This window comes from Stegostoma tigrinum, chromosome 18, assembly GCF_030684315.1.
Source record: "Stegostoma tigrinum isolate sSteTig4 chromosome 18, sSteTig4.hap1, whole genome shotgun sequence".
Taxonomy (NCBI): Eukaryota; Metazoa; Chordata; class Chondrichthyes; order Orectolobiformes; family Stegostomatidae; genus Stegostoma; species Stegostoma tigrinum.
In genome coordinates, this window is record NC_081371.1 from 24,244,500 (window position 1) to 24,270,209 (window position 25,710).

Sequence of the window (25,710 nt, forward strand, 5' to 3'; positions counted from 1 at the left end):
CAAGGTCCTTCTCATCTATGCTATTCAGTCCAGAATAATGACGGTCACGTTGTTAAAAATGAAATCCCCTTAAGCCTAACGCAGGTAGACAGGGGAATTCCAAAACAAATTGAAACATTCAAACCTGCAATGGAGCTGAATTTGTTCATCTGCAGAAAATAGGGAGTTTCCAACTAAACATTACGAATTACACGTTATATCACTAACAGTGTTCAACAATGACATTAAAGTAGTAGGACGCATAATTTCGACAATGTGCAGTCTCAAGAAAGTAACATGCTTAAAAACTACGAACAATTTACTTCGAGTTAACAGCATCTTCTTTAAGCGTGGTGACGTTTAAGCTGTCTGCAAAATTCCCACCTTGCAACGTTCCCTGCCTATATCTGGATGACAAACGCGATGCTGAACACACAATATTGGTCAGACATTGGTCATAACACAGTACATCTATTAACATTTATTTCATTTGATTAATTTTATAAAAATAACTTATTTTTAAATTTCTTGCTCCATCCTGAGAAATAACATGATGGGATTCTGTGGCTACAATAATTTCGCAAATTTATGAGGGAAATATAAATGTAATCAAATAAACCTGATAACACATTTTAATTTTGATAATTTAATCTCATTATTCCAGACTGGCAATTACATATACAAATACTTCAGTCCCTGTTAAAGTCACAAGCTGGACTGTGACTGCATGCACTGCGTCAAAATAACACCAATCCGTTTTTTCTTCTATTGTTCTCTAATATCAAATTCTTCTTCTTATCAATCCCAATAATTAAACAAAATTGTTTGTTTTGAAATGATGATTGTTACAGGTACATACCAACAAAGAAATTAAATATTTCCCAAATGATAATATTTTGGAGAAAGCATATGCACTTTTATGCAAGAGGGTTTATTATTTAAGTCTGTGTCAAAACAAGGGGAGAAGTTCTGTGAATAAATGAATGTGTATGCATGCGTGTGTATGTGTCAGCAAATACCCTTATGTTGGTCCTGATTACCCTTTAACATTACTGTATGCTTTCTGCCCTTCCGTCACCAACTATCCATTCTGCGACCTCTCCTTTCATCTCCATGCATGATTCTTCGTTCGCTCATGTTATGCAGCACAGTCAGAGCAGAGAAAAGCGAAACTAGGGGCTCCAGTGGGCGCAGGACCTAGACCAGATCTCACAATTCAGAAAGTGAAGTGGGACGAATTGTTTAGTGAGTAAATTCTAGTGAGTAAATTCCAAACTGTATTAAATTGTACGTCATTATTTCAGCAAGGCTATGGACTTATTTGGTTTATTTTTTAAGTTCTCTAAAGTTTTTAAATTTTAAAGGGTTCAGTCATGGTAGGAGAACTTAAAGCCATTGCTATCTCCTCCTCCTGCATGTGGAAAGCTGAGCATATTTCCAGTGCCCGGGACCAATATATGTGCAGGACGTGTGCCCAGCGGCAGTTCCTAGAAGGTCAGGTTTCTGAGCAGGAACGGCAGCTGGGGGCACTGTGGAGCATCCACGAGCCTGAGAGTATTGTGGATAACACGTTTACAGGGGGGATCACACCACTGATGAAGGAACCTGAAAAAGGAAAGAAATGGGTGACCACCAAGCAATCCACCAGAAACAGGCAAGTATTCCATCTTGGAAGCTGATGAGGGCATTGGTTCCTCCAAGGTATGCAGACACAGCCAAGCTTCTGGCACCACCAGCAGTCTGTGTACAGGAGGCCAGGAGATTGAGGGTGATAGCAATAGGGAATTCCATAGGCAGGGGAACAGTTAGGTGCTCCTGTGGCTTCAATGTGGTTCCAGGGTGGTGTTTTGACTCCCTGGTGCTAAAGTCCCAGATGTCACTGAACAACTGCAGGGCATCCTGAAAGAGGAGGATGATAAGGTAGATGTCATGGTACAGATTGGTACCAATGGCATAGGTAGAAAGAGGAGTGAGGTCCTCCATCAAGAATTCAGGGATTTTGGCAGTAGATTATAAAATAGGGCATCTGAGGCCGTAATTACTGGATTACTCCCAGCGCCATGTGCTAGCAAGTACAGAAATGGAAGAATAGTGCAGATCAACATGTGGCTTAACTGTGCAGGAGGGAGGGTTGTGGATTCCTGAATTACTGGGACCGTTTCTGGGTAAGGTTGGACCTCTACAAGTGGGACAGTCTACATCTGAACCAGAGTGGGACTAACGTTCTTGTGGGAAACTTTGCTAGTGCTGTTGGGATGAATTTAAACTAATTTGGCAGGGGGAGGGCGCACAAATTATTAGCAGAAGGATTGCATCTGAATTAATTTTCAAAGGATCTTGGTGTTGTCCCAGTCGAAGCGGTGGTTCTCCTTGTCCATGTGGATTGAGACTCACCCATCTCAATCCACATGGAAAAGGAGAACCACCGCTTTGACTGGGACAACACCAAGATCCTGGGACAGGATAGACAGAGACAAGCACGAGAATTCCTGGAAGCATGGCACTCCATGAAGCAGGCTATTAATAAACACATTGAGCTTGACCCCATATACATTCCACTACAGAGGATACCCGGAAGTGAGGCAATCCATCGCAATGAACCCCAGAGTTTAAATACCAGGTGGGAAAACACACCAACGCTTCATCAGAGGCTGTACTGAGCATGTTGCCAAGCATGGTAATGAAACTTCTGCGAATAACAAACCAGCTCAGCAAACCTGAACTAACCTGAACAGCCACAACCCGAGCTACAGATCAACTCCAAAACCTTAGGGAAATGGCTGTCAACCACAAGATGATGATAACATAAAATGGCATGACTATCTTCTGTTATTACTTCCCATGCTTCAGAATTATTTTATTAACAAACAATTAAAAAAATACATTCAAGCAACTTCTTGCATCAAACATGAATCTCAAACAAGCATTGACGCATAAAAATGCAACATCATAAACTCAAGAAACAAAAATATTTGAATTAATTCTAAAGTATAATGTTCTAAAGTATAACAAACATAGAAAAACAGGAGTAATTAAGGTCAAAGGTGAAAAAAATGGTAAAAAGACAAGTTTAATGCCTCTTCACTTCAATGCGCATAGCATTTGGAACAAAGTAAATGAATTTACAGCACAATGGAATTTAATTCATATGACCTTGTAGAGATTGAAGCTGAACATAGAACAAGAACTATATATGTTGAAACAACAGTCAAGAAGTAAAGTGTGATGGAGTACGGGATGGAATAAGTATCACAGCATGAAATGATCATGGATGATTATGGATGATTATGGATGGAGGTAGGAAATAACAAAGCATGGAGGCCAATGTTGGAGCAGTCCATAGTCCCCCTAACACTAGCTTTACAGTGGGACTGAGAATAAATCAGGAGATATTGAGGGCATGTAACAAAGTAAGTATATTAATCAGGTGGATTTAATCTTCATGAAGATTGGGAAAGGCATATTGGCATAGGTAACCACGAGGAAGAATTCATAACATGTATTCCGGACAGTTTCCTTGAGCAACATGATGCGGATTCTACCAGCTATCAGGCTGTCTTAGATTAGGTGATGTCTAACGAGACAGATTTAATAAATGATCTCAGAGTAAAAGATTCCCTAGGAAACAGTTATCACAATATGGTAGAATTTAGCATTCAATTTGAGAGGGAGAAACTTGAGTCAGTAACAATGATACTAACCTTGAAGAAAGGCAATTAAAAAGTAATGAGGCAGAGCTGACTGGTTTATTCTGGGAAAGGAGTTTAGCAGTAAAGATGCTGACAAACAAATGTTTAAGGAAATAGTTCATGGTTCAATGTTAGAAAGAGGATTCTAGGAAGGTGATAGGCTAACGTTGTGTGAAGTTCATCAAAGTGAAAGCAAAACACATACAATGTGACAAAGATCATTGCTAAACTAGAGGATCGGGTAAGTTTTAAAAACGAATAAAAGATGAGCAAAAAAAAGCAAGAAAATAAACTTTGAGGGTAAACTTGCAAATAATATCAAGATTGACAGCAAGAGCTTCCTTAAATGTATAAAAAGGATAGACCCTTTGAGAATGCGGCTGGGAGAAGCAGTGGAGAAGTAGGAAATGGAAGAAGAGTTGATTAAGTACATTGCATCGATCTTCACAGTAAAAGATACTAACAACATTCTAAAATGACTAAATAATTAAGGGGCAAAAAGGTGAGAGGAAATAAATATGGTAACTACTGCTGGGAAAAGGTAATAGAGAAACCAATGGAGTTAAAGGCCTACAAGTCATTTGGACCTGATGCAATGAATCCCAGGAAAATTAAATATACTTAAATTAAGTAAATAAACTCAGTGCAGTTTACTGTCAATGTAACATCTTTATTCAAAAAGGCAAGTTAACGGAAAACAAGTAACTGTTCTCCAGTTAGCTTAACATTTATTGTCAGGAAAAATATTAGGGTCTATTGTAAAGCATGTAATGGGTTAGTATTTACAATTACATAGCGTAACCTAGCACAGCAGCAAGGCTTTCCTCTGTGAAGCCAATCAGAGAAATTTATTAGAGTACTTTGAGGAGGTATCGAGCAGGATAGGTAATGAGAAAGCAATGGTTGTAATAATTTAAGGTTTCAAGAAAGGGTTTGATAAGGTACTGCATTTTATGCCACTTAATAATAGCCTATGGTGTTGAAATAAATGTATTGACATGGATAGAGATTGGATAACTAGTAGAAGACAGACAGTTGGGGAAGGGAGGCATTTTAAGGATGGCAACTGTATTGAATAAAGACCCACAGGGATCAGTCCTGACGCCACAGTCATTTACAATACATATCAATAACTTGGATGAGGAAAGTGAATGTGCTATAGCCAAGTATGCGAACATCACAGAAATAGGCGGTCAAGACATCAAAGCAGATCAGTCATCAAATCTGGCAGATGGAATATAATGTGGAAAAATGAGATGTTCTGCACTTTGGTAATAAAAATAGAGGGGCTGAATATTATTTAAATGCAGAAAGGCTGCAGCCACTAATTATACTACAGCTGAAAACTGTGTCCAGTTTCAGTCCCCTTCATGTAAAGAGAGCTATACTGGCATTGGAAGCACTCCAAAGAAAGTTGACTAAGTTGATTACAGATATGAAGGAACAGTCTTAAGAGGAGAGGTTGAGTAGGTTAGGCCTGTAGCAATTGGAGTTTAGGAGAATGAGAAGTGACCTCTGATTGAAACACGTGAGATTCTTAAAGGGTAGGTGTTGTTTCCTATTATAGGAGAGGATAGCACTAGAAGAGCTAATCTCAAAATAAGGAGTCATTCATATCAGGCAGAAGTAAGGGGCAATTTCTTCTCTTAAATGGTACTGAATGTGTGGAACTCTTTACTGCAAAGGTTTGTTAAATATATATGAGATAGAGAGATGTTTAATCAGGAAGGAAATCAATGGTTATGGAGGAAAAGGCAGGAAAGTAGAGTTGAGGATTGAAATCACACAACATCTCATTGAATGGCACAGCACAGTGAGCTGAATGGCCTATTTCTGCTCCTACATCTTATGATCTGTAGATAATATTTGACATCATAAATGTTGATAAGCTTATTTGAAGAACAAATGCCTTATAACAGCTGGGGATGCAAAGAGGGTATATTCAGACAGGTTAACTCGCTATACTGGCCTGCTGGATAAGGAGATTCTTAAGTCTTCACAATGTCATGAATGAATATCAGTGAATAACAGAATGTAAGGTCTGGTGTACTTGGAAACAGATTTGGTATATGGGGGTCCTCAGTCGGCACACTGTGACTTGCAAAACCAGGTAGGGTAGTCACAAACCCACCGAGGTGTCAAACAGAGGCATGGAAAGAAAAGGGAGTGATATATGAACCAGCAAAAAACCATCCCCTGCTCAGTTTGTCAGACGCCTGCACACAACGTTTGCTGTCTGATGGTGGTGACAACAATGGTGTGTGAACTGCATAATTTATGAACAAGAGATTCTTTATAGAAACTGCAATAGACAAGGAGTTCAATTTCACAAAGCAACCAAGTGATTTGGCAACCACACAGTCTGGTGCTTAAAAAACCCATCAAGTTGGAGTCACAGGTCACACACAGGCTGAATACAATCCTATACATTTTAACAGCACTGTTTGGGAGAACTTAGGGTTAATCATCTGACCACAGAGGAGTAATAGCTCAGCTCAGTTGGCAGGACAGCTGGTTTGTGATACATTGTGGGTTCAATTCCTGTATTGACTGAAGTTACCATAAAGGTCCTGTTTTCTCAAACTTGTCCTTCCCTCACTTAAGGCTTGGTGGCTCTCAGGTTAAACTCACTATCAATTGTCTCTCTTTAATGGTTCTCTGGGGCTATAGCAACTTTACTGTTTACTGAAACTATTAAAGGAATTGTGACATTTGGAAGCTTTAGCTGAGATTATCTCTTCCCTAGATACTTCCAATAGACTAACCTCCAACAGCAAGAGTTCAAGGGGTTGGCTGATATGAGATCTCATACTAAAAGCCTTCTCTAATGTACAGCAGGTTCAGGGTGGCCATGCAGAGTTGCCTAGTTTGAAAGGTACCCTGGAATGAAAACAAAATTGTTCTATTCTCAGGACAAATAGGTGCAAATCACATCATGTAGTATATGCTGCCAGCAGTCAAAAAGGGTTTGAAAGTTGTTTTGCGATAAGGAATCATATATAAGGAATCACATTTGCAGTGACTTTGTTGCTTTGCACTGACATCAGCCGTCTAGAATTTGGAACAAATATATAATGTGTCGAAATGCAAATATGCCTCGGTCCATTCAAATAGATGAAATTCTAAAACCAGCGAGAGATGTTGGGCCCACGTTTTGACTCCAAATCTAAGGGTTGCCTGAAATGGTTGGGTGGTGATTTTCTAGCTACCTCATTGTAAAGGAACGTAATATATACCCAGCTGAAGTATCAACGAAACCTAAGAAAGTGAGTGGCGAGTGGGAAACAGGAGGGAAGAAAGGAATGAGGCGCTCCTCGTCTATTCTTTCCCTGATCCACATATCTAATGCTCTCTAATGTTGATGGACCTAGATACTGCGCTCGCATTTGATTCCTAAGGACTAGGAGTTTATTAGTTTAAAAGGAGCCTGGCACTTTCTGGAGCACATTTCTCAAGCTCAAAGATCGTTACAGTCAAAGATGTACTTTTAAATCGTAGCTGTCATTATTACGTAGGAAATTTAAAAACATTTATTTCAACTTAGATGAGATCTAATGTAACCGGTTTTTCTTAAAGCACGAGAAAGTGCGGAAACATTTCTCAAGCTGTATCTTTTTAAATATTGATCACTGAAGTCCCCTTTTGGAGGTCAGTGGAGCCAAACTGTCAGATGATTTTGCCTTATTCTTGTCACTGTATCTGAGCCACCACCTGTTTCTTTAAACACACCAAATGCTGTCAGTTAAACAAAGCAAACTCATCATCGTCTCGTTACAACCAGCTGTTCCCTTCCCGCTCTTAGTTTGAAAATTGCATAGAAGTCGAGTCTCTTCCCATTCAAAACAAATCAGTAAAACCCTTTCCCCCCGATGCCGCAGCCCCAGAAACGGGCAGGACTTTACTGAAGAGATCGCTTTGTTATTCTTACACAATTCTGAGCTGTGTCCGCAAACCCTCACTAACTCCATTAATGAGAGGAAAGACTGCCCGCTGGTACCTGAGCAGAGAATGCACAGCTGGGGGAGACGAGCTGATCCTGTTCTGGACACACAGTCCGCTAACCCTCAGCCTGTCCCGGCCTGTCCTGTGCTGTGTCCCCGACTAAAACACACAGAAGCGCAGGCACGGCCGCTGCTGGATCTGAGAGAACGGACCACCAGAGGCAGAGGGCGGTTTCCGGGGAGACCAGGTCGGAGCCTAGAAACGCTGACCAATAGGAGGGATGGTAGGCGGGGCCTGGGCACAATACCCAATAGGATGAAAGAGAAGTGAGATAACAAGGTGTAGAGCTGGATGAACACAGCAGGCAGAGGAGCAGGAAGCTTGACGTTTCGGGCCTGGACCCTGAGAAGGCGGGGAATGATGGAAGAGATCAAAGCGGAGGTGCGGGTGACCATACCATTGCGAGGAAGGAGAGGGAGAGACCTGCAAACATTGACCAATGGAATGGGCGGGACCCAAGGGCTGTCCAATGGTAGGAGGGGAGAACCGGGTAAACAGACAATGACCAATAGAAGGACGGAGAAGGCGGGGTTCTGACCGACAGCACCAATAGAAGGAGAAAACGAGCGGAGCCGGCAGAGCACACGTGCGCAGTGCCTCTGCCTGGAGGGGGAAGGTTGTTTTTTTTGTCAGTTTGTCGCTGAGGGAGGAGAGGTCTGTCAGTGATGGAGGATCTGCAGGGCCAGCCAGGAGGGAGTTCCCGACATAGATAGCAGTGTGGAAGAATCAAAGAAAGGAGAAGGAGGGGGAGCTGCACAGAATAAGAAACAAGTTGCTGGTAACACAGAATCATTAGCTGTGCTTCGTTACTGCTTAATTCAAGCGCATGAAATATCACAGAATAGGGCACTGAGGCGTTCATCATCTGCTGCATTATTTCCTGGCAATGAAGAGACTGGCTGCTGTGAGGTTGAGACTGCAGTTTTAAATGCTACCGAACTGCAAGATAACATAACAATTTTGCAGATCTACACTGGACCACATGGAAGATAAGTGTAAAAAATAGTACTTCTTGAATACCCAGGCTCAGCATCTACAAACCTTGTTTGGTTTCTATATCCCTCCGCTATGATGGCTGCCTTTTCCTTCAGTTACAGGATACGTCCAGCAATATTCAAATCTGTGTTGAATATCACTGTCTTGATATCGGGCAGACCTGCTTTGAAAGCATCTTTCAGGTTGAAGAATTTTCCCAAACTTACTCTTGCTTATCTAGGGATCGGAGCTTCATCAGTTGCAAATTCCCAGAGGATGGTCACTATGGAAGCAAAAGTGTTACATTGGCCAAATTCAAAGTCCAAACACTCATTTTTGAAAGATCTATTCTGGAAACTTCGTTTAACTGTCCAAGTGGTTGTTCGAGCCATGCTTTTGCTATTGAGATTTGGACCTTTGTTGCTGCTGTATCCAGGTTGTCTTGCATCTTCCAGTTTTGCTGTTTTCTGGTGTAATTTACTCTTGAGATCCATTGAAGCTGCAGGTCCTACTTACATAAAACTTAGCCAGTGGTTCAGCACCAGAAGGGATCTCTTCTCAGCAGAGTTCTGTGATAAACTCTCCAGACTTCATGTCCATGTTACACCACATCCTTGGAAATACACAGAGTATCGTCTGAAAAGGGCCTTTGGAGAGGGCTGGAGGAATATATTTCAGATTGAAAATAAGAAACCCATCAGATCAGGCTGCATTGCTCAGGTCTATAGAGCTTACACTGATCCCAGGAACATTAATAACTCTGAATTTCAGAAACTTGTGGAAAGTTTTGAAAAAGAGGATCACTTTGAAGCCTGGGAGGTATTTGGGCTTCAAGGCATATTTCATTATATGTTTGGTAAAAAACAGAATGATTTTCAAGATCAGACCAACAAAGTTGACTATAATAACCAAAAAAATGGATCTGAAACTGCTGAGGAATCCACTGTAATACCAGAACTGGAGGATAGAAAGGCAGACCATCACCCTGAACCAGGAACACTCATTCCAGTGGTTATCAAGGTATTGCAATTCTACAGATAAATAACCTTTGAAGTTTAGGTTTTCTCCTGTACAAGCCAGTTCTAGTGCTTAAAAAATCATGAAAGTTAGACTATTATTGTGTGTGTATGTGCAGCTATATGTTGTAAGCTGGTGCGGGTGGAAAGAGTTCTAAGCCTAGATACTTATATGTTTTCATTTTGCAATGGAGTAGAAGGACGTTCAGGAAAGAATAGCTTTTGTGTTTTTGCACATAGCGGCTGCATCAAGATAATTAGATATAATTGACCACTTGGTAATACAGATCCTGACTATTGCTGAAAATATAAGTGACACGCTGTCCAGCTTTTCAACTTGTATTCACTGGGTCAGCATTGCAAGAATACCAAATATCAAAAGAAACAATAATTCATACTGCATGAGAAGAGGGTTGGCTTGTGGACAGTGACTGGTAGAGACATTGCCATGAACAGTGCACCAGGGAACACTTAAACTTCCAAGCTTTTGTTTAAATTCAAGTCAGGGAAATAAACTTTGGTCAAGGCATAGAGAATGTACCAGAGAGTGGCTGTCCCCACTCTTTTATAGTTGGAAATTGTGCAGTTAATGGACACGATCTCTCTGTTTGCAAAGGACACAGTCGTGCTCATAAGTATACGTAGCTTCTAGGAAGTGTAAGTGAGCTAGACTGCAGGCTCAACTGTTAATCTTAAAGTCAGAGATGACGGGAACTGCAGATGCTGAAGAATCCAAGATAACAAAGTGTGGGGCTGGATGAACACAGCAGGCCAAGCAGCATCTTAGGAGCACAAAAGCTGACGTTTCGGGCCTAGACCCTTCATCAGAAAAAAGATGAAGGGCCTAGGCCCGAAACGTCAGCTTTTGTGCTCCTAAGATGCTGCTTGGCCTGCTGTGTTCATCCAGCCCCACACTTCGTTATCTGTTAACCTTAAAGTGGTTGTTACCGTAATCCTTAGTACAATCAGAATTGTTTCATGAATGCTGCCTAGTCAGATACTCCCATTTAATGTTGACCCCTGTGTTTTGAGCAAGCACAGGTTTTGTTGAGTATGGTCATTGCACTATTGCTGACACCCAAAGGTACGTACTATTTGATGTGACTCACCAGTCATTAGAACATTTGGCCCATTTTCTTGGCATCACATTCACTGAGATTCACTGGAGTTCATATACCACATTGTATAGTAGTTAGAACATCTTTTTGGCTTGATGGCAGCATTGTGTTAATGGAGGATATCAACCATGTTACTGTTGCATAACAGTATTGTGAAATAGCTAGCTTTACCTGTTCAAAGTATTGGGACAATTTAGCCCTCCAGGGTTACCTGAAATAAACTGGATAATTCTTGGGAACAAAGGTAGTAGCTTTAGGCCCATGCATGGGTTAGTGCAACTCATAGCCAGCAGTGAGCTGTTTAGGGTAGCTGCTATCCTACAAGATAACTTCACTGTGTCCTGTTTCAGCACATTGAGGAAAGATGCATTTCAAAGGCGAATGTGAGCACAGGGTGGAGTCCATTAACATAGAACATAGAACATTACAGCACAGTACAGGCCCTTCGGCCCTCGATGTTGTGCCGACCTGTCATACCGATCTGAAGCCCATCTAACCTACACTATTCCATGTATGTCCATATGCTTATCCAATGACGACTTAAATGTACCTAAAGTTGGCGAATCTACTACCGTTGCAGGCAAAGCATTCCATTCCCTTACTACTCTCTGAGTAAAGAAACTACCTCTGACATCTGTCCTATACCTTTCACCCCTTAATTTAAAGCTATGCTCCCTCGTGCTTGCCGTCACCATCCTAGGAAAAAGGCTGTCCCTATCCACCCTATCTAACCCTCTGATTATTTTATATGTTTCAATTAAGTCACCTTTCAACCTTCTTCTCTCTAACGAAAACAGCCTCAAGTCCCTCAGCCTTTCCTCGTAAGAGCTTCCCTCCAGACCAGGCAACGTCCTAGTAAATCTCCTCTGCACCCTTTCCAAAGCTTCCACATCCTTCTTATAATGCGGTGACCAGAACTGTACACAATACTCCAAGTGCGGCCACACCAGAGTTTTGTACAGCTTCACCACAACCTCTTGGTTCCGGAACTCGATCCCTCTATTAATAAAAGCTAAAACACTGTATGCCTTCTTAACAGCCCTGTCAACCTGGGTGGCAACTTTCAAGGATCTGTGTACATGGACACCGAGATCTCTCTGCTCATCTACACTACTAAGAATCTTACCATTAGCCCAGTACTTTGCCTTCCGGTTACTCCTACCAAAGTGCATCACCTCACACTTGCCTGCATTAAACTCCATTTGCCACCTCTCAGCCCAGCTCTGCAGCTTATCTATGTCATGTGAAGAAACTCTTATGTGCAGCTGCAGATTCAGATAGAGCAAACGTATCCCCTATATATTGGAAATAAGCAAGTGTAAGAAGTTGGGAGTCATTCCATTGAAGATCCATTTCTCATTAACATTTTGAGTGGTTCCACTCCATGTGCTTGAAGCAAATTCTTTTGGTCCAAGTATGTAGTCTATTTCAGGTTATCCTGGAAAAATTGAGACAACAAAGTGTTCCGTACTGCTGCTAAATAGTTTCAACATTTCTGGTATTCTCTTCATCAAGAGCTTCCATCAAAACAAATATAAAACTTTCTGCCTACTATGCATGTAAGTAATATGGTATATAAATTTCAGTGACACTGTGATATCAGTTATGTGGCCCATATGTTCCAATGACTGGTGGATTATATCACTTAGTGTGCTCTTTTGGCTGTTTGATACTGGCAGAGCATTGACAGTACTCAACCATTCCATTTTTGCAAAACTCAGAACTTGGCGGTGGTCCAAATATTTGTTTTCCAGGGGCCCCTTGTGTGATTTTTATCGCAAGCTACTTTTGATTTTTGGGGGCTATCTTTTGGTTTTAGTTGCTCCTTTTTCATTCCCACCCTCCTTTTATAATGCAGTCACAAAGTAACATTGCCTTATGTGTGTGTTATTCAGAGTCTTTATTCTTTAGTTATGAAAGGATAGTTATTAAATATTGTATTCATTTACACAAAGTAGTTTAACCTGGAATCTTTAAACAAGACAAGACGTTGATGTTAATTTCTTTTGAATTGAATCTCCCAGCACAGAGACATGCTCCTCTTTCCCAACCCAATCAGCAGAGTTGCTGCTATTCTGCCTCACTTTCTCTCACTGGAAACACACCCTGCTCAGAATGTTACGTAGTGTGTCAAAAATAATTACAGAAGTGATAAAGTTCAAGATTAAGATTCTCAAATTTTAAGTTACAACTCAAAAGAAACATGACTGAAGGAGGTTCGTTGCTGATATGAAGATCGTTATAGAAGGTAAATGTAATTATAAGTGTGTGCATTGAACATGCAGAAATCTTCAAGCTCACCAATGTTTGGTTGCCAAAACAGAAGTCAACCCTAAAGTAGCATTAGCAGGAAGGATACTGACCTAGCCAGCAACTCAATAACTCTCTAGTCTGGTTAATATTTTGGCTCAGCATCCCTGCCCCTGATTGGCTCGAAATCAGGCCCATCAACGTGCCACCCCAATCCAGAGTGAAATTTGAAAAATGAGGGTGAATGACCATTCCCCTGGGCCAGCTCTCCCCTTGCCAAAATCTCCCACATGCTGTGGGTCAATGGTCAGACTAGCTCCTCTAAACACAAGTTTCCCTACCTTGCTGTTTCTCATAGATGCTGTATCTTGAGAAGCAGCAGGATTAAGAAAGAGGGAACCTGTGATGGGAGGACCATGAGAGAAACAGGACCTCTGATTGGAAAAGCAACTCCTCATACAGTCTGGCCTACTTACAGGAATCAGTCAACTACATGATTGATTTTGTTTTCCTCCGGGTGTTTTGGGTGCTTTCAGAGTGAATTTGACCACTGTCCCCGTGTTGGAACATCATACCCAACACGAGAAATGATTCTACAATTGGACATCAATGGCTAAAACAATCCCAATTGTGTTAACAATTGTACAACAACCAATTTTATAATTAATTGCCAGGTTCACAGTGTGCTTTATTTATGCATGCTAGAAGCTGTTTATATTCATACATACAGCCCTGTCCTTTGCAAATGGAAAGAACATGACCACCCATTTTGTTTTTTTTTCAGCTGTACAAAAGCTTTGGAGATGGCCGTTTCCTGGTGTATTACCCAACCTAATGTCTTGACCAGTCAGCAACAACTTGCCTAATTTGAATTTAAATGAGCTTGGCATTTAATTTTTCCAAGTTGCATTCTTCATGATAATGCTTCTACTTAATCAAAGTCCATTTGCCAGCCAATCAGCACCCTCCCTTCATTCAATAAAAATTGTTGTTCCCTTTCAGATATCGTATTCTTGTGATTCTGTCCGACGAGTGCAAGATGAAAACCTTCCACAGCATTTCTGAGATTTTTTTTCAGCAGTGCTCATGCTGTTATAAAACAAAATTCTTCACTTATTTGTCAAGTGGGTCTCAGATTAGGATAGCAGCTGGGCACCTTAATGCTCTAATTGCAACTGTCAATAAAGTAAACAAGCATGACCTTTTCTTTTCCTACAACGGCCATCTTTGAGTCTGCCTGTATGTCAGTGTCAGTTAATACTACATTTTAGGTATTTCTGCAGTCTTGGCTGAGTTCTCCAAATTGTTTTATCTTGAGATAATTTATAGTTAACAGAAAAAGATGATTTTGATGCCGTCCCATTCAGATTGCTTGTATTATGTGACTGCAAAGTGAGACAGTTTATGAATGTTCATATTGACTGTTTTGGTTTGTAGGTGATGCATCCTGGGATAGCCCATCGCGTCAATATGGATCTGATGCTGATGAAAGCAGCAAGCTGGGTTCTCAATCTCCTGCCAGGTCTAAAGTGGCTGAGGCCGATTAAAGTAATAGGAGAATTTGAAGAGCTCATGACACGACTGGTGAGGGCACAAATTAACTGAGTCTGCTTCTGACCATGATCTTTCGGAAAGATTGGACAGGTATCTCTGTGATTGAGGAGGCAGGAGACTGAGTTAATTGGAGGGGTTGCTCTTTGCAACTCAAGTGCCCTTCAGAAATCTCTTTGGTAAAAGACATATGTATGTCATGCTGCAATTTTTAAAGCCAATGCGACTAAAATTGTTACAAGCCAGTGTTATATCAGCTTATGAAAATTAATAGTTAGAGTACTAGAGCTGTACAACATGGACACAGACCCTTAGGTCCAACTCATTCATGCCAATCAGATTTCCTAAATTAACCTAGTACCATTTGCCAGCATTTGGCCATAGCCCTGTTAAACCCTTCCTATTCATTTACCTGTCCAGATGCCTTTTAAATGCTGTAATCATACGAACCTACACCACTTCCTTTGGCAGCTCATTCCATACACACGCCATCCCCTTAGGTCCCTTTTAAATCTTTCCCTTCTCCCTTAAATCTATGCCCTCTTTGGGCTCCCTCACCCTGGGGAAAAGACCTTGTCTATTCACCCTATCCATGCCCGACATGATTTTACAAACCTCCATAAGGTCACCCCTCAGCCTCTGATGCTTCAAGGAAAATAGTCCCAGCCTATTCTGTCTCTCCCTATAGCTCAAACCCTCCAACCCTGGCAACATTCTTATAATTTTTTTCTGAACCCATTCAAGTTTCACAACATTCTTCCTACAGTAGGAAGACGAGAATTGCATGCAGGATTCCAAAAGTGGCCTAACAATGTCCTGTACAGCTGCAAAATGACCTTCCAACTACTATACTCAATGCACTGACGAATAAAGGCAATCATACCAAACACCACGTTCGCTATCCTGTCTACCTGTGATTCCACTTTCAAGTAACTATGAACTTGTACTCCAAGGGCTCTTTGTTCAGCAGCACTCCCCAGGAGCATACCATTAGATGTATAAGTTCTGCTCTGAATTGCCTTTCCAAAATGCAGCACCTCCTGTTGAGCTAAATTGAGCTCCATCTACCACTCAACAGCCCATTGGCCTATCCGATCAAGATCCCACTGTATACTGAGGTAACCTTCTTCGGTCTCCACTACACTTTCAATTTTGGTGTCATCTGCAAACTTACTAACCATACCTCCTATGTTCACAGCCAAATCATTTACATAGATGACGAAAAGCAGCCGTTCCTTGTCCCACACCTGTGGTCACAGGCTTCCAATCTGAAAAGCAACCCTCCACCCGCAACCCTTCGTCTAATACTTTTCGAGTCAGTTCTGTACTTACACAGCTAGTTTTCCCTATATTCCATGTGATATAATCTTATGAACCAGTATACCATGAGGAACCTTGTTGAACGCCTTACTTAAGTCCATATAGATCATGTCCACTGCTATGTTCTCATCAGTCCTCTTCGGTACTTCTTCAAAAAACTTAATCAAGTTTGTGAGACATGAATTTCCCACTCACAAGGCCATGTTGACTATTCCTAATATAATAAAATGTGAGGCTGGAGGAACACAGCAGGCCCAGCAGCATCTCAGGAGCACAAAAGCTGATGTTTCGGGCCTAGAACCTTCATCAGAGAGGGGGATGGGGTGAGGGTTCTGGAATAAATAGGGAGAGAGGGGGAGGCGGACCGAAGATGGGGGAAAAGAAGATAGGTGGAGAGGAGAGTATAGGTGCGGAGGTAGGGAGGAGATAGGTCAGTCCAGGGAAGACGGACAGGTCAAGGAGGTGGGATGAGGTTAGTAGGTAGGAGATGGAGGTGCGGCTTGGGGTGGGAGGAAGGGATGGGTGAGAGGAAGAACAGGTTAGGGAGGCAGAGACAGGCTGGACTGGTTTTGGGATGCAGTGGGTGGAGGGGAAGAGCTGGGCTGGTTGTGTGGTGCAGTGGGGGGAGGGGACGAACTGGGCTGGTTTTGGGATGCGGTGGGGGAAGGGGAGATTTTGAAGCTGGTGAAGTCCACATTGATACCATTGGGCTGCAGGGTTCCCCTGCGGAATATGAGTTGCTGTTCCTGCAACCTTCGGGTGGCATCATTGTGGCACTGCAGGAGGCCCATGATGGACATGTCATCTAAAGAATGGGAGGGGGAGTGGAAATGGTTTGCGACTGGGAGGTGCAGTTGTTTATTGCGAACAGAGCGGAGGTGTTCTGCAAAGCGGTCCCCAAGCCTCCGAGATAATAGGGACTGCAGATGCTGGAGAATCCAAGATAATAAAATGTGAGGCTGGATGAACACAGCAGGCCAAGCAGCATCTCAGGAGCACAGAAGCTGACGTTTCAATATACACCTGCATTCCGCATGCAGATGGCCTCAAGGCCCTCCGCTTCTCCCCGTCCCGCAGGCCCGACCAGTCCCCCCCCACCGACAGTTTCCCCAATGTAGAGGAAGCCACACTGGGTAAAATGGATACAGTATACCACATTGACAGATGTGCAGGTGAACCTCTGCTTAATATGGAAAGTCATCTTGGGGCCTGGGATAGGGGTGAGGGAGGAGGTGTGGGGGCAAGTGTAGCATTTCCTGCGGTTGCAGGGGAAGGTGCCGGGTGTGGTGGGGTTGGAGGGCAGTGTGGAGCGAACAAGGGAGTCACGGAGAGAGTGGTCTCTCCGGAAAGCAGACAAGGGTGGGGATGGAAAAATGTCTTGGGTGGTGGGGTCGGATTGTAGATGGCGGAAGTGTTGGAGGATGATGCGTTGTATCCGGAAGTTGGTGAGGTGGTGTGTGAGAACGAGGGGGATCCTCTTTGGGCTGTTGTGGCGGGGCCGGGGTGTGAGGGATGTAATGCGGGAGATGCGGTCAAGGGCATTCTCGACCACTGTGGGGGGAAAGTTGCGGTCCTTGAAGAACTTGGACATCTGGGATGTGCGGGAGTGGAATGCCTCATCGTGGGAGTAGTTGCGGCGGAGGCGGTCGCATCGTGGGAGCAGATGCGGCAGAGGCACATTTCTCCCCTCCACCTATCTTCTTTTCTCTCCATCTTCGGTCCACCTCCCCCTCTCTCCCTATTTATTCCAGAACCCTCACCCCATCCCGCTGTCTGATGAGGGGTCTAGGCCCGAAATGTTAGCTTTTGTGCTCCTAAGATGCTGCTGGGCCTGCTGTGTTCATCCAGCCTCACATTTTATTATCTTGGATTCTCCAGCATCTGCAGTTCCCATTATCACTTGACTATCCCTAATCAATCTTTGCCTTTCCAAATACATGTAAATTCTGTCTGTCAGCATTTCCTCCACCAATGTCAGGCTCACTTGTCTATAATTCCCTGGCTTTAAAATTTTTTTAAAATGATGGCACCACTTTACCAACCTCCAGTTCTCCAACACCTCACCTGTGGCTATTGATGATACAAATCCCTCAGCAAGGGGCCCAGCAATCACTTCGCTAGCTTCTCATAGAGTTCTCGGGTACCCCTGATCAGGTCCCAGGGATTTATCCACCTTTATGCATTTTAAGGCACCTCCTCTTCTGTAATATGGACACGTTTTAAGATGTCGCTATTTATTTTCCCACATTCTCTATCTTCTTTAACCTTCTCCTCAGGAAACACTGATGCAAAATACTTGTTTAGTTTCTCCCCCATCTTCTGGGGTTCTACACGTAGGCAGCCTTGCTGATTTTTAAGGGGCCAAATTCTCTCCTCCAGTCACCCTTTTGTCCTTAATGTATTTTTAGAACCCCTTTGGATTCTCCTTAACCATATTTGCCAAAGCTATCTCATGTGTCTTTTTTGCCCTCCTGATTTCCCTCTTAAATATACTCCTACTACCTCAATACTTCTCCAGGGATTGACTCGATATTTGCTGTCTCCAGCATTACATATGCTTCCTTCTTTTTCTTGACTAAAACCTTAATTTCTCTAGTCATCCAGCATTTCCTACACTTACCATCCTTGCCCTTCACCCTAACAGGAACACACTATCCTTGGATTCTCATTGTCTCATTTTTGAATACGTCCAATTTTCCAGCCATCCATTTACCTGCAAGCATCTGTCCCCCACTTTTGAATGTTCGTTCCTGATACCGTCAAAATTGGCCTTCCTCCAATTTGAAACTTTAGCTTTGAGATCTGGTCTAGCCTTTACAGTCACTACTACAATAGAATAATGGTCACTGGCTCCAAAGTGCTCCTGCTGACACTGCAGTCACCTGTCTTGCCTTATTTCCTAAGAGTAGGTCAAGTTTTGCACTTTCTCTAGTAGGTACATCCACATATTGAATCAGAAAATTTTCCAGTAAACACTTAACAAATGCCTTTCCATTCAAGCCCTTAAGACTACCATAACCACCCTATTATTCTTACAGATAACTGAGACCTCTTTACAAGTTTGTTCCACAATTTCCCATGGACTATTGAAGGCCTATAGTACAATCCCAATAAGGTGATCATCCCTTTCTTATTTCTCAGTTTCACCCAAATAACGTCCATGGAATATCCTCAGTAAGTACAGCCATAATATTATCCCTAAACAAAAACGCCACTCTCCCTCCTGTCTTCCCTTCTTTCGATCCTTCCTATAGCATCTATACTCTGGAACATTAAGCTGCCAGTCCTGCCCATTCCTGAGCCATGTCTCTGTAATTGCTATGATATCCCAGTCCCATGTTCCTAACCATGCCCTGAGTACTTCCTTCTATTGCTCAGCTCAGACAGAAGTGTCTAAATTAAACACTCTTTCCTGGCATTATCCAACAGATTGACTTGCGATACGAGGCAAAGAATATGGAGAAATTCCGAGAGAATTTTCAGAGTATGGAGTCAGTCAAGTTTCCACTACCTCTCAGGCCATTTGTCACAAGGACGATTCTGGTTGAAACATTTGAGGTATTTTTTTTAATGAAATTTGTTATTGGAACAGGGTAAAACAAGATTTTAATTTGGCTGTCATTGATTCTGAATCCATCATTGGTTAAAAAAAGATAGACATGAGAATTTAACTGCTTTGACTTAATTCCGTTCTAATCAGACCACAGCTGGAATAAAGTGAATAGTTTGGACCCCTTATCTAAGGAAAAGTATTTTGGCATTAGAGAAAAGCCAGTGTAAACTGATAGCAGGTATGGCTGGAGTGTCTATGAGGAGGGATTGATTAGATTGCATGTTTGCTCATTGGAATATAGAAGAATAAGAGGCGGCGTTAGTAAAACATATAAGATTCTTAGGAAACTTGACAGGGTGGGTGTAGAAAGGTTGTTTCTCCCTTATTGGGAACTCTAGAGTGCATAATTTCAGAAAAAGGGGTCGCACACTTAAGTCCAAGATGAGGAGGACATTTTTTCGTCAGAGGGTTCCAAATCTCTGAAATTTTAATCGCAGAGGGATTTCAAGGCAAGGCTGGGGTATATAGAATTCTAATCATTAAGGGAATCAAGGTTTATGGGGAAAAGGCAGGAAAGTGGGATTGAGATTTATCAAGGCGGCCAAGATTTCATTGAATGGCAGAACAGACTTGATGTGTTGAATGACCTACTTTTGATCTTGCAACCTATGTAGAGGTAAATGGATAAAGGAAAATATGACAATTACATTACTAGCTGTTCGTTGCAGTGCAGGGACGTATTATGCAGTTTGTTTACCCAGCCTCAAATCTGTTGCAGTTCAAAAGAATGAAATTAGGCAACTAAATGACACTTCAAAGACTGCAGCAGAACAACAAAGCTAACAACGCTTTTGAAGGAAGCTGACGGATGAAAAAATTCTTTCTCCAGCAGAACGTTCATATTTAGCAGCTGATCATGAATGGAATAACATCTAATGTAATATTCCAAAAAGACTTTAATTGCATGGAAGAACTTGGAAGTTAATTAAAATCGTTACTTGCTAGATAAAAGTGAGGATATTAATTGAATTTTAAAAATGTCTGGTTAGGAATGTATTTAAAGTGCACAGAGGCATGTCTGTTCAAAAATTCTGGTCTTTCCTGAGAATTCTAAATATTGCAAGCATGTCAGATTTAATTGACATTTGATCTGCTGTAATTTTACACAAGAACATATAAACTACGGAGGTTGATAAGATAAGGTTGAAATGACCTCTTAGTAACCAGTTCCCCAAGAGACAGAAATTCAGGTTAGTTTGTGAGTCATACTTTAGGGGAAATGATTATACTTACCACTTAAGAGTTCTTAAAAGTGGTGGTCCTTGTAATTTTTCTCATCTTCGAAATACATTAAATATAAATCTCAGCACATACTGATGTAAAATATACTGTTTGCCTTCGAAATTAGATAGATGAGTTTAATTGTGAAACAGAACTTCCAAATCTCTCAGCAGCATTTAAAATGGTGTAGAGCTGGATGAATACAGCAACCAAGCTGCATCAGAGGAGCAGGAAAGCTGACATTTTGGGCCTAGACCCTTCTTCAGAGCCCCGAACGTCAGCTTTCCTGCTCCTCAGATGCTGCTTGGCCTGCTTGTTCATCCAGCTGTACACCTTATTATCTCAGATTCTCCAGCATCTGCAGTTCCTACTATCTCTGAAGCATTTAGAATGGACCATGTTCCTATTATTTCTAGATAACTAAGTGATATGAAGGTGGATGTATTTGTGTTCATGGACACACAGGCATGTAAGAAACTGGAGAAATTAGGACAAATACTATCAAATGAATGGATGGAATGCACCTGAGGCAGTAGAAGGAGTATGAGGTAGTATTTAGAATCGGTGAAGGAACTATCAAAAAACTCATTCAACACACGGTATTGTTCTGGAAGTGTGGTGTATGGTAAGCTTTCACCATCTTTACTGCACGGATGGTAACCCAGAGGAGAGGAAAGCTTGGTTATAGAACACTTCTTGATCCCACCTCACCATGATTATCATTTCATTGGTTTCAGTCAAATTAAGTTTCAGGGTGCTTGTAATGAATGTTAGGGTGGGGTAATTCTCAGATGGCCATCTGTGCAGTAAAGATTAAGATTTATGACAACATGTTTTGATTCCTTTTTAAAAATAAATTTCAAGTATCATTTTGAATATTACAAGCCTGTTGGCTTTTCATGTGTAGTTGGAAAATGATTCTGAGGCAGCGGTTCCCCTTTGGAAAAAGGGAGCTGTTGCTGCCCAGAAGACAAAGATGGACAATGCCTCACCTAAATAGGAGTATAAACCAGATGAGGTCAATAACGTTTTCTAGTTCTTAATGTCTTGTCATCTTGCGCATTGTCTAATGTATAAGTAGCTGTACTATAAATTTGTGGGAGTATTTCTCCTTTAAGTTCTGCGGTATAAAACAGATGTGTGCAGTATATTTATACATTGCCTCATAGCATGGTTACTACAGCATCTTATTTTGTATTTCACATCATTTATTTACCCTGGGAATGTGTAAGCTTTGTGTAGTAGTAATAGCGTTGGCTCAATTTCTCATACTGTTTGACCTATAAACTGATATTTTAGAGAATGGACAGGAAAGTCAGAACACTCATATTGAATTAACTGCTACTGTATGCAATCACAAGGGAGAGTGAGACTGTAATTTTTCTTTGTTCTTTGTGTTTAGGAGAGTGAGCCCATCTCAGTGTGCTTGGCAAAGGACATACCTAATGTACTGAAACAGAGGTTGGCAAGAGTTGGGGTGGAGATGCTGCTGAAGATGGTAACTCGGGGCAAATGGCCATAGGCTCTGAAGATGATGCAAGAAGGGAAGGGTCCATAAAACATTTAATATGATGTTCAATAATACGTAAAGAGAGAATATGAGAAATACTTGTTGATTGAGCCAGACAATTTCAATAAAGTGTATGAAGGCAGATTTGTACAGAGGGCTGCATCCATGCCTCAATTAGTAATTACCCATTAAGCGTCTTACAGAGGCAAAACTTTACTCTGACTTAAAATTGCTGACTCATACTGAGTGAAGTACTTCCCTTTTTTTGTATATGAGACTGGGCATTTAGTGTCACCTCATTCCGAATGAAGAGTCACCTGAACTCAAAAAAAACATTTTTCTCTCCACAGATGCTGCCAGATCTGCCGAGTTTCTCCAACAATTTGTATCTTTGTTTCAGATCTCCAGTTCTTTGTTTTTAGTGTTGCCAGCTTTTTGAACTGTAGCATCACAAAACCAGCACTTGTCCGTTCACATGCAAGTGTTTTCCCATAAGAATCACCTCAATTGATTTTCCTTTTTTCCCTAGTTCAGGAACCATAAGACCAATTGAAGTATTTTCACCAGAACAGGCTGAAGTTAAACTGGAATATCTTTGGTCTGTTTGATTCATTGCTACTCATCTTGGAGAGAGTGCAATATCTTTTTATTAATACATGTGTTTGTGTGCTTTATATCAAATTTTTGTAACTTTTTTATTGCTCACAATTAGTTGGAAGCAAACTGAACACTTCTATAATCTTGTAACAGGCTGAGGGTGCAGTGGAAGCAAAGTAACATATTATTTCCTTCATCTATTATTCCATATCTCCTATCATTGCTTCCCATACTTTTCCTTAGCCCATATTCTCTTTTTGCCAACCTTGCTCTGTACCGATCCCTCCCTTCACTCCTGCTTCGATGATTATCAAAGGTCATAGTACAGTCAGCTGGAAGAAGTAAGAACAGTGCCACCATGTTATCGCCACCATACTAGTGATTAAAAAACACATATCAAACAGATTTAGCAGTTTGATACATTATTAGAATGTCTCTTATGGTGAGCCATAGGATGTTATACAAAGTTGCTTACTTTTGGCGTTTCAAGAATAACAGTGACTATTTGTTATTTTTATGTGTGCATGCTAGAATGGATAGAGATCGAGGAAGCTGATGTGCTGAAAATTTTGTCAAACATTAAGATTGACAAGTCGCCAGGCCCGGACCAGATTTGTCCTCGGCTGCTTTGGGAAGTGAGAAATGCAATTGCTTCGCCACTTGCGAGGATCTTTGCATCCTTGCTCTCCACTGGAGTCGTACCTGAGGACTGGAGAGAGGCAAATGTAATTCCTCTCTTCAAGAAAGGAAAATAGGGAAATCCCTGGCAATTACAGACAGTAAGTCTCACGTCAGTCGTCTGCAAGGTGTTAGAAAGGATTCTGAGGGGTAGGATTTATGACCATCTGGAATAGCATGGCTTGATTAAATACAGTCAACACGGCTTTGTGAGGGGCAGGTCATGCCTCACAAACCTTATCGAGTTTTTTGAGGATGTGACTAGAAAAGTTGATGAGGGTTGAGCTGTGGATGTGGTGTATATGGACTTCAGTAAGGCATTTGATAAGGATCCCCATGGTAGGCTCATTCAGTAGGTCAGGAGGAATGGGATACAGGGGAACTTAGCTGTCTAGATACAGAATTGGCTGGCCAACAGAAGACAGCGAGTGGTAGTAGAAGGAAAATATTCTGCCTGGAAGTCAGTGGTGAGTGGTGTTCCACAGGGCTCTGTCCTTGGGCCTCTACCGTTTGTAATTTTTATTAATGACTTAGATGAGGGGATTGAAGGATGGGTCAGCAAGTTTGCAGACGACACAAAGGTTGGAGGCGTCGTTGACAGTATAGAGGGCTGTTGTAGGCTGCAGCGGGACATTGACAGGATGCAGAGATGGGCTGAGAGGTGGCAGATGGAGTTCAACCTGGATAAATGCGAGGTGATGCATTTTGGAAGGTCGAATTTGAAAGCTGAGTACAGGATTAAGGATAGGATTCTTGGCAGTGTGGAGGGACAGAGGGATCTTGGTATGCAGATACATAGATCCCTTAAAATGGCCACCCAAGTAGACAGGGTTGTTAAGAAAGCATATGGTGTTTTGGCTTTCATTAGCAGGGGGATTGAGTTTAAGAGTCGTGAGATCTTGTGGCAGCTGTATAAAACTTTGGTTAGACCACACTTGGAATACTGTGTCCAGTTCTGGTCGTCCTATAATAGGAAAGATGTAGATGCTTTGGAGAGGGTTCAGAGGAGGTTTACCAGGATGCTGCCTGGACTGGAGGGCTTATCTTATGAAGAGAGGTTGACTGAGCTCAGACTTTTTTCATTGGAGAAAAGGAGGAGGAGAGGGGACCTAATTGAGGTATACAAGATAACGAGAGGCATAGATAGAGTTGATAGCCAGAGACTATTTCCCAGGGCAGAAATGGCTAGCACGAGGGGTCATAGTTTTAAGCTGGTTGGAGGAAAGTATAGAGGGGATGTCAGAGACGGGTTCTTTACACAGAGAGTTGTGAGAGCATGGAATGCGTTGCTAGCAGCAGTTGTGGAAGCAAGGTCATTGGGGCCATTTAAGAGACTGCTGGACATGCATATGGTCACAAATTTGAGGGTGCATACATGAGGATCAATGGTCGGCACAACATCATAGGCTGAAGGGCCTGTTCTGTGCTGTACTGTTCATGTTCTATGTTCTTAAATTGGACAATCTCCTGGGACAGTGGACGTGGGAATTCAAGGCCACTCACAGACTTATCAAATGGGTCTTTAGTGGAGAGTTAGGTGAAAAGGGAGTGAATAAAAGGGGACATGAAAGAAAGAAAAGGAGAGATATGATTAATAGGAGAGGTTCAGTGAAAGTAGAATTGGAGAAGAGAAGCAGGAGAATAATAAACATAAGTAGAGAAATGGGGCGATAAAGGATATGGATGAATGAGGAGATGGGCAAACCTCAGGATTGGTGGAGGCGAAGAATCTGTTTGAGCAAGATAGGCTAAGAAAATGTATGAGATTAGGAAAAGCACAGGAAACATTGACACAGAGTAACAGGGAAAAGAAGTAGTGAGCAGAGTGAACCAGGTAAGGCTCAGAGAGAAGTCGCTATGTGATCATAAATGAAAACTGTTAGAATCAGTGAGAGATCAGAAACTAGAGGAGGACATGATCTAGGGTCTTTAGAGGAGTACAGTGCAATAACTGTTACTCTAAGTGGTACTGTGGACTGTAAAGACATCAAGAACAGTTGTGTGCTTGCACTCAGCCCTCACTGAAACCGCTAGTGCATGCAGGTTGGTGGATGCCTGTCACTTTGCTCTCGCTTTAATGATGCAAAAAGAACAGTTTAACACTGGTGCTCCTGAGATGCTGCTTGGCCTGCTGTGTTTATCCAGCCTCACATTTTATTATCTTAGTTTAACACTGCAGCTTAGTTCCTGC

General features: G+C 41.9%; 2 protein-coding genes across 9 annotated transcripts in view; one reads left to right on the forward strand and one right to left on the reverse strand.

Moving 5' to 3' along the window:
• The window catches only part of LOC125460808 (DENN domain-containing protein 2A-like), a 134,344-nt gene extending 126,493 nt beyond the window's left edge, over positions 1-7,851 (reverse strand). The window contains exon 1 of one of the 2 annotated variants that reach the window (XM_048548803.2): positions 7,666-7,851. The gene's annotated coding sequence lies outside the window, so the exon portion shown is untranslated. Of the gene's footprint in view, positions 1-302; positions 324-7,665 lie in introns of those variants that run through there. The other variant, XM_059652401.1, reaches the window with a different exon arrangement.
• Positions 7,852-7,987: 136 nt separating this feature from the next.
• The window catches only part of adck2 (aarF domain containing kinase 2), a 45,947-nt gene continuing 28,224 nt past the window's right edge, over positions 7,988-25,710 (forward strand). For 3 of the 7 annotated variants that reach the window (XR_007249388.2, XR_007249387.2, XM_048549475.2), the window contains exons 1-4: positions 7,991-9,665; positions 14,467-14,613; positions 19,330-19,458; positions 22,137-22,232. Coding sequence is in view for 5 of the 7 variants with exons in the window: in XM_048549475.2 (XP_048405432.1) it covers positions 8,739-9,665; positions 14,467-14,613; positions 19,330-19,458; positions 22,137-22,232 (1,299 nt within the window). In the remaining 2 variants the exon portion in view is untranslated. Of the gene's footprint in view, positions 9,666-14,466; positions 14,614-19,329; positions 19,459-22,136; positions 22,233-25,710 lie in introns of all 7 variants that reach the window. The other 4 variants (XM_048549478.2, XM_048549476.2, XM_048549479.2 and 1 more) reach the window with 4 other exon arrangements.